The 9,937-nt window shown below is 34.3% G+C and overlaps 1 protein-coding gene across 1 annotated transcript; it reads left to right on the plus strand.

Annotated features, from left to right (window-relative positions):
• Positions 1 to 409: 409 nt before the first annotated feature.
• LOC140435829 (uncharacterized) lies at positions 410 to 868 on the plus strand. Its single transcript, XM_072524545.1, has one exon. It carries the CDS (start codon positions 410 to 412, stop codon positions 866 to 868), a length of 459 nt encoding a protein of 152 aa, XP_072380646.1.
• The last annotated feature ends 9,069 nt before the right edge of the window (positions 869 to 9,937 follow it).

Below are 9,937 nucleotides of genomic sequence, written 5' to 3' on the forward strand. Positions count from 1 at the left end.
TTATATCTTCTGTTTCTTACGTTAAATGTGGATCACCTGATGGTTTTGAGTTTTCGCCGCGTAACTTATATTTAACCCAACAGTGATGATTTTTCTCTGCAAACATCGACTACTATTTCTTTTGAAAACCTGAAAAACAAAATCCAAAATAGTGTACCTTCCCACGACCTCCCTCCAATTTCAATTGACTCGTCAAATATGGAACAACCATCTAGTGTCATTTTAATCAATAGTAATACCATTCCAAATATTCCTAATTCATCCTCTGTAGAAACACCTACACCTTCCTTCTGTCCCGAGCTCACTAACCAAAAAATTGGTGAAACAAAAAAATCGACCATCAAGGCAAACTTAAAAACTTTAAGAGATATCATCATAATCGCTAGAGCTAAACACCACAAAGACAAAGATGATGGTTGTAAGTAAAACGCCAATAAAACCAGAAGTGGTAACAGCTTATGGAGAACAACTGGAGAGAACCAACAGTATCACTTATCTTGGTTGTAATCTAAATGAGAACTGGGAGATAAGCAAAGAAAGTAGAATACGCCTAGAGAAGGCCAGAGCTGCATTTTGTAAGATGAAGAAAATATTGTGTGGAAAGAATATTACTTTGAGACTGAAAGTTAGATTAGTAAGATTTTATGTCTCTATTCTTTTATATGGTGCCGAAGGTTGGACTTTAACGGATACACGTTTAAGAAAACTTAAACGAGAGTATCGAAGAATTCTACGAATTAGTTGGGTAGATAGAGTTCGTAACGCCGTTGTTGCAGCGAATGGGAAAAGTTACGGAAGTGGTCAAAACAGTACAAACTCGCAATCTGGAATATTTTTGCCATGTTATGTATCACTCAGAGAGATATAATACACTTCATTAAATAATACAAGGCAAGATAGACGGAAGAAGAGGGCCAGGTCGAAAAAGAACGCCAGGTCGAAAAAGAACGGTATGGCTTAGAAATCTGAGGGAATGGTTTAACATAACTTTTCTCAACTGCCGTCAACAAAATTAGTATAGCCAATGCACGATAATCGAGCAGGGCACATGAAAAAGATGCAGGTAAAGAGTTGCAGCTTCATATTATCCAAAGAGCCGCATGTGGTGGATATATACTAGCTGGTACAGGATTTCAGAATCCTGAAATGGGTATCATGAAGGAATAGAAGATGTACAATAAGCCAACTGGCTGCAGTACGACCCGTTTAAAATAGACGGCTTCCATGAAAAAAAAAACTTTTTTTGTTAATAATTTCAGCGACGCTGGGTGTTAGTTATAACACTAAAATCATTGTTTTGTAGTGCTGTGCACTATTTAATTCTATGAAGTCAAATTATTCTAAAATAAAACTAGAGCATAGTAGATTCAGATTTTGTTGTAGAATGTTCTTAACCGATTTTGTACAATAAAGTGCACAAAGTTTTGTAGAGGAATAACCAGATTTTATTTAAATAATCAAGAGAAATAATACATTAAGATCGACTGTCAAAGTTTGTTCTACAATTTCTCTTATAAGAGAAGGAAATTATTTCTCAATTTTTCCGTTTTCATCATAATGCAAATTGTATTTTGAGCTGCCTTTCTTTGCTTTGAAAATTCTTTGTCGGAACTTTGCACCTACCATGAAGTAGTACTATTCAACATTTGCGCACCTGTAACTTCTAACATGCATTATATTTGTAGAATATTGTCAGTAAATTATGATATATTGATTTGGTTAGCAATGCTTCCACCTGGTGATATCAAATTTGGTTTATGGATATTCTTGTAATCAAACACGTTTTCCACTGCCATTAATTATAATCTATTATCATTGGTTGCATCTTGGAAGACTGTGTTTACCGATATACACTTTTTAGCATGTCCCTTTTCCAATCTGGGCGTTCATATCTACTGTAAAAAACTACAACTACGGGTACAACGTACCAGTCAGTACAGGTGTACAGGTTACAAATGTAATAAATGTGTTCTTTTTTCTGGATGATACAGGTTCCTGTCCATCGCATCTCTTGTATCACTGCAACATTTATTTCATAGTTTGGAACCTAATCTTGGAGCATCTTCAGCCCTCCTGTCATATATGGTTCAAAAGAAGCTTTAAGAGGCTACATCAGCGCGTCATCAAGACGGAAAACGCGTTCCAAGATTACAGCTTTAATTTTGAATATTTTTTCGAGATATTTGGCACACATATACAGATTGAACGAATTTAAAACGGAACATAGGAAATCAATGTATTTTGGCTCAACTCCGCTCTAGGTGGTTGGCCAACAAGAGGTTGTCAAATAATTATATTATAAAAATACAATACTTCAGCGGGCTGCTGGATTCTGAACTCATTCAAGAACAAGTCAAAACTCCACCCAAATAGGTTGCCCCGCCCATCACGTATAAAAATTGAAAGCTACTATTGTCTTTATTTCAGCAGTGTTGCCAACCGGACGAAAATGTTCGTTATTTATTTATTTTTGTCACGTTTGATGAGAGAAATCACATGCCATGAAATTCGATCAATAACGACATATTTCAATTGAGTCAATTTATCTTTACCCGTGTGTCATGATTTAAAGCATACGAAATCAGTCGGAAATTTACTCAACGCAACAGCAAGTGACAGAAAGTGGTTATGACAATCTGTGTAAATAAGGTTAACTTTAAGGAAAATTAAGGGCAAAATAAAATACACTTAACATAAAATTTTCAACTGCAATATAAAGTTAGTTGTGAAAATAACTGTTTGTGTAATATAAATAATTCCAAAATGGAAAAACAGGACAAAAAATAGCAAAATAGTCAACAAACTGACAGCCACAAACGTAAACAAACCAGAAACGTCAAAAATTGTACTTACAATCTGAAAACGTCCAAGCGTCTTTTTTGTACCTATCTCTGTTCGATGTACTGACTGTAGAGCGTTCGTAAAAATAACATGTGTCTTTACTTAATAACAGGCGGTAGCTGGTTTATCCTTAGTTTCATGCGTGGAAGACAATGATGCTAGATAAAAAGTATGTGTTTTATCTCGCCAGGTATTAATGACGCACGGCTAAAGATCCGTGGACTCAACTGTATACTTAAGAAGGCACAAAATGGCCTGTTGAAATATAAAAAAGTTTGTTTTTTTTACAAATATTCATATTATATTAATTTCTAGTTAAGTTAGCTGTTGTTTTTATTATACAAGAATCCTAAATTATATAAATTTGTATAATAATTAAGTAAATTAGTTTTATTATAGTACCTTTGATATTAAATATATTTTGTTCATGTTTTTTTTTTAATTAACAAGTTAAGTTGAATAAAATAATTTTTTTTAATGTATTTTTATTACCTTTAGAAACTACCAAGATAAAAATTTTTAACATAATTTTGCAAAAAATTTAACATAATTTTGCAAAAATTTTAACATAATTTTTGGCAAAATCTGATAATTTTAGCAGCTGTAACATAATTTCATATCGTGACATCGGCAACACTGACTCCGTGTCACACTCGGCTCTCAGCTCAGTGAGCTCAGCCAGTAATCAATGATCCACGGAAGGAGCATGTCGAACAATTTAAATGAAACGCATATTTTTACGCACCTATCACGTTTTATGCTCGAAAAATTATTTGTAAAATCGATTTACAAATAATTCTTCTTAATAAAATAGGTTTGTAATTGCTTTTTGCCGTAACGGTTTGGAAAATAAAAAATAAATTCGTAAAAAACAAAATATAAACTCTAAAAGAATCTTAAAACTTAGTAAATCTTAAGAGAAACAAAACTTAATTTCTAAAAGAAACTTAAAAGATAAAATTCTAAAAACAACTAAAAAAACCTATTTAGGCACATAATTTAATGGAGTAAAGGTTCAAATAATCCACCTTGAACATCCGAACAATAGGTGAATCTATCATACAAAGAAGCTCTTGTATTTCTGAGTTGATTCGGCGTAACGTCGGCACAATGTTGAATAATTTTCGCCCTTAACTCCATTAAATTTTCGGCACGTTCAAAATTGTGCCGATAAATCTTTGATTTAAGAAACCCCCAAAAAAAGAAATCATTTGGGGAGAAATCTGCTGATCTTGGAGGCCACTTGATTGTACCGTTTGTCGCAATTAACCGGTTTGGAAATGTCCTTTGGAGATATTCGGTAACTGCCCTTGTATTATGACTGGGACATCCGTCCTGCTGGTACCAAATATCTCCAAAATTCATATTAGGAAGTTGCTGAATAGCCGGAACGATTTGATTTTGTAGCAGTTCGAGGTATTTTGTGCCGTTCAGGTTGCCCTCAATAAAAAAAGGACCTATTACATAATCGCCCAAAATACCCGTCCAAACATTAAGTTTTTGTGGGTATTGTGTGCGCATAGGAATACTTAGATGTTTATTTTCCCGAGACCAATATCGAACAATGGATGGATTGTGTTTCCTGTGAAGAGAAAATGTCGATTCGTCAGTAGATAAAATGTTCTTTAAAAAATTTTTGTCAGCATTTTGCTTTTCCATCATCTCTTCACAGAATACCATTCGTCTAGTATTGTCCTCGGGAAAAAGTTCTTGAGTTGTTTGAACTTTATAGCAACGATATCCATTTCTTTTTAAAATACCTCGAACAGTGTTTTTACTTAAGTTTACTTGTTCAGCAATTTCCCTGCTTGAACACGGCTGGCTGGCCTCAACAACAAAACAAACATCAACTTCATTATTTATACGTTGTTCACTCTTTTGACGAACAGGTGGTTCACCAAGATTGTTACACTTGTGGCAGTTTTGAATACATCCACATTTGCGAAATTTTTGAATTATTCTCTCAACTGTGGAAATCGAAGGAACCGGCCTGTTCGCAAAAGAAACAACGAATAAATTAACTATATCTCGAATCGAGCGACCTCCAAAATGCCAAGTTAAAATTTGTAGTTTTTCTTCAATTTTATACATTTTAATATTTTTACGAAAATATTTTATTTTCACGCTACGGACTTACAGCCTAGAATCACTGTGAAAACTAGACTAAACAAGCAGTTATTATGCCGTCAAACAGATGAATATTTTGAGCGGTGTTGCCAATCTCATTCCTCTTGATGTTTTTCAAATAAGGTGTTAGCCATAATAACCAAATATTTACAGAAAAGAAAGGAAATAACTACAAACCATTAAGTTTATTTTTGTTATTAGTCTGTTATAGTAGATTGGTAAATACAATGAAAAATATAGGCAAATATTTATTTAAAGATACGAAGAAGATATAACTCTCAAAAAGATCCGCAAATCGGATTATTACACGGCGATTTGGCAACATTGACTTTGGGCGGTGCTAAAGACTATGGTGCGTCCTAAAAGGAGACAGATAGTTGAACGATATTTTATACAATGTCTATCACCGGGTATGGATTTATTTTTGTCCAAGTTTTATATTGGTCCACTATTTCAAATGCAGTTCAAACAGACATATATTAAATTGTATGTTCCGTTTTAAATTCGTTCAACCTGTACGTGATATAGTAAAGAATGGCGGTACGGAGCCCAATTTGAGAAATATGTTAGTTTGTGGAAATTACTCTATAACTAAATAAAATATTACAAAAACGAGTCCGTACCGCCATTAAAAAAAACAAAAAAATACACTTTCTTCAAATAAACTTTTTTATCCCATGCCTAAATTTTGTGTCACATTGGAATTACTAAAATCACCTAAAATCAATTATCTATAACAAGAAATCGAACTTAACTGAGTGAGTTGGCAACATAGAGAATTAGTCAGCCCATCACATTTGAACACCTGCGTCTGTTTTCTGTGTAAGTGATAGCACGATTCTGCTCTGTAATCTGTATCGATATCTGTTCAGCCAGATATTGGAATATTATTTTGGATATTATTTTCTAAGATATTGGAATTCGTTATTTTTGATTCATAGCGAAGTAGTGATTGTAAAATGAATTTATTATATTTGTGTAATTGAACTAGGTTGTTGGAATATTTGAAAAAATAGATTATTATTAATTATGAGTTTTATAGTTATATTTTAAGTAAAAATATTTCAAATTCTAATGCGAGTATACAGGGTGTTTCAAATAGGTATTTCATAAATTAAATCACGCATTCCGGGGACAAAAATAAATTGATTGAATCCAACTTACCTTAGTACAAAAGTGTACACAAAAAAGTTACAACCCTTTGAAGTTACAAAATAAAAATTGTTTTTTTGCATTATCTCCTAAACTACTTGACATTTTCTAATAAAAAAGGACACGTTACTTTCTTGTTCTGAAAGCATTTTTCATAAAAAAGAAACACCAAAATCTAAGCGCACAGAAAAATTTTAAGGGGCGTGTGCAGCCCTAAATCCCTCAAAACTTTTGAGTACGTTCAAATCAAATGAATTTTGTGGCATCATTAGTTTAACACATTATTTTTAAAAATGTTTGCCTCTCATCACTTTTTTCAAGAAACAGTTTTTATTGAGTTACGGCCCTTTTCATTAACCTTTAAAAAATTACGTGCAACTAAATAAATGGCTTAAATGAATTAACAAATACAGAAAATGTTTACAACCTCTATAAATATGATATTACAATAAATGTTCAAAATGACCCCCATTTTCTTCAATACACATATGGTATCGTTTTAATAAGAAAAACCGAATGCGCTAAAAAACCATATTTTTCTGACGAAATTGATTTGCAGTTTCAATTATTTTAACCCTTAATTGTTGTTCGTCCTCTATTGTTACAGAATACACTTTCCCCTTCATAAACCCCTAAAAGCAAAAGTCCATGGGATTAAGATCTGGACTTCTAGGTGGCCAAGAAATAGGTGCGTCACGACCTCTTCCAATCCATCGACCAGGATACTGCCTGCAAACGTATTCCCGGACTTCATTACTGTAACGCAATAATCACTTCTTCCAAATACTTTTGTAAATCTTTTGCCAAGAACTGCAAATAATTATCACCATTTAAATTGTTGGGAAGAAATATTGGGCCTATTAGATTGTTATCCACAATTCCTGTCCAAACATTAACTTTGAAAGTCCTTTGGTGATGAGTCGTTTTTTTTTGTGTGAGGATTTTCGTCGGCCCAAATGTGCTCGTTATGATGGTTTGTTATTCCATTTCTACTGAAGGTAGCCTCGTCGATAAACAAAATATTTCTAATAAAATTAACATTTCGAGTGTTTTCCATTAACAACTAATCGCAAAATCGAATCCTTTTAGGATACTCTTCAACCAATAACTCTTGAACCTTTGTTAAGTGATAGGGTTTAAGCAGCTGATCCTTCAAACGCCACCAAACCCTTATGTGAGGAACATTTAGTTGAGCAGCTATTACCCTTGTACTTGTTCCAGAGACTTCTTCAATGATTTCTAAAATGTTTTCATCAGTTGTACCCATTATTGGACGACCACTATTGCCAGCAACTTGCGGTTGGAATGTACCCGTTTCCCGTAAACGACGATCAATGGTCAGAAATAATCGTCTATCGGGTGCATTTTGATTTTAGGTATTTTACTGCATAACGCCTTGCGGCTGCTCTATTTCCTTGACATTCGCTTACGATATTCCCGATAGTTTATTGAAATCATAATTTAATCTGATCCAACTTACCCAAAGTTAAATACATATCTGCCATTTCCTGAAATGTGTAGGCCATTGTAATATCAAAATTTTTAATATTATTCCTATTCACACAATAAATAATAGCTTCAAATTATTGACTATTATTGATAGAACTGTTTGTAATTATTGTATCCGTAGAAACTAATTGTAATTTTATGGCCAACTAGGAAAAAACTAGTTTTTCGAAAAAATAATAAGAGGCAAATAAGTTTTAAAAATAATGTGTTTATTTGAACACATGATGCCACAAAATTCATATGATTTGAACGTAGTCAAAAGTTTGGGGAGATTTATGGCTGCACACGCCCCTTAAAATTTTTATGTGCGCTTAGATTATGTTGTTTCTTTTGTATGAAAAATGCTTTCAGAACAAGAAACATGTCCATTTTTATTACAAAATGTCAAGTAGTTTAGGAGAAAATGTAAAAAAACAATGTACACGTTTTTTGTGTACACTTTTGTACTAAGGTGAGTTGGATTCAATCAATTTATTTTTGTCTCCGGAATGCGTGATTTAATTTATGACATACCTTTTTGAAACAGCCTGTATAGTTTTGGGAGGATTTTTTATTCTAGAAATATAAATATTTTTAAAACAGAAAAATTTCTTAAGCGAAAGATAATGTTACGCGTTCCAAGAAAAAGTCCAGTAAAAACCGTGCTAAAATGATTCAAAAATCGAAATTAGAGCCACCACAAATTTTAATAATGTAATTATAAGCAATCTACTGTTGTCGTAAATAAAAAGTGTGAAAAGTGGTTTCCCATGAAAATGAAATTGGTAATAAATCTGTATTTATGTACAGAAATAGAAAATAGAAAAGTACAAACGCCAATTTTTTCCAATAGGTAGATATTCATTGGCGACAATATTTTCGAACATATATTTTTTATTTGCTATACACCACTATGCATCAATCTATAGTTCATTTTTTACGGCTAAACTATTTGATATATACGTTTATAATAAACGTTATAAGTAGTAGAGCTCGGATCGAGCGAGCAATTTCCAGTGTAGTATTTCCTTTAGACTTCATTTGTTTAGATGTATACATTATTAATTTAGGTGATATATTACGACTGCTTGTGCATTCACTAAGCAAAAACCAAAGTATTCTCGCCATTAAACATGTATTTGTATGTCAATGTTTAGCCGTAACAAAACGAAATCAGATATTTGGAGCACCCTGTTTAACATAGTAAAATAAACATGTTCTTACAGGAATAGTTTTTGCTAAATGGAAAGAAGAGCAGATGGAGAACAAAAAAAAGGCCTACATCAAGGAAGCGTTCTGGCGCCGTCCTTATTTAACGTCTACACCAACGACCAACCAATGCACCCTCAGACTGAGAGTTTTGTCTACGCTGACGACCTTGGTATAGCCATAAAGGGGAAAACACTCACACAAGTAGAGTCGACAATGAAAGAGGCTTTAAACGTGATGTCAACTTACTACAAACAAAACTCATTAAAGCCAAACCCTACTAAAACCCAAATATGTGCATTCCATCTCAACAACCAACTGGCGCATGTAAAACTGAATGTTTCTTGGGAGGGACAACGCTTGAAACATACTGATAGGCCCAAATATCTTGAAGTAGTACTAGACCGGTCACTAACGTATAAATTCCACTGTCAGAGCACAAGAGAAAAGGTTTCTACGAGAAACAACCTTCTCCGGAAACTTGTAGGGAGCAAGTGGGGTGCAAACCCCCAGGTCTTGAAGACAACAGCTGAGGCCTTATGTTTCTCAACAGTGGAATATGCTTGTCCCGTCTGGGGTAGATCTAGACACGCCCAAGAAGTCACCACGGCGTTAAATGAAACATGTACAATAATTACCGATTGTATGAAGCCTACCCCCCTACCCCACTGTACCGGGTAGCTGGATTCGCATCACCAGACGACCGTAGATGCGCCTCACAATATGTGGAGAAGTTCAGGCAAACTTTCGATGAAAGGCACCAATTATACGGGTTTGACGAACCGCCAGGAATCAGCCGACTTAAATCAAGGAAAAGGTTTATGAGAAATGTCAGCGTCGAACCACCCGAACTATTCCCCCTACATCCAGAACGACCTAATGGAATGAACCTGGACTGGAGAACCGGGCGGAAACTCAATCGCATACGCACAGGTGTTGCCCCTGTAAAACAGAACCTCATTAAATAGGGCATTAAGACAGACAGCGACGCACTTTGTGAATGTGGGGAAATACAGAACGTGGAGCACCTGAGAGTATGCAGACTTTGCCCATCACAGTGCACCCTCGATGATTTATGGCATGCAAATACAAAGGGTGTAGACGTAGCCCGATATTGGGC

This window comes from Diabrotica undecimpunctata, chromosome 3 (assembly GCF_040954645.1).
Source record: "Diabrotica undecimpunctata isolate CICGRU chromosome 3, icDiaUnde3, whole genome shotgun sequence".
In the NCBI taxonomy this organism is placed as follows: Eukaryota; Metazoa; Arthropoda; class Insecta; order Coleoptera; family Chrysomelidae; genus Diabrotica; species Diabrotica undecimpunctata.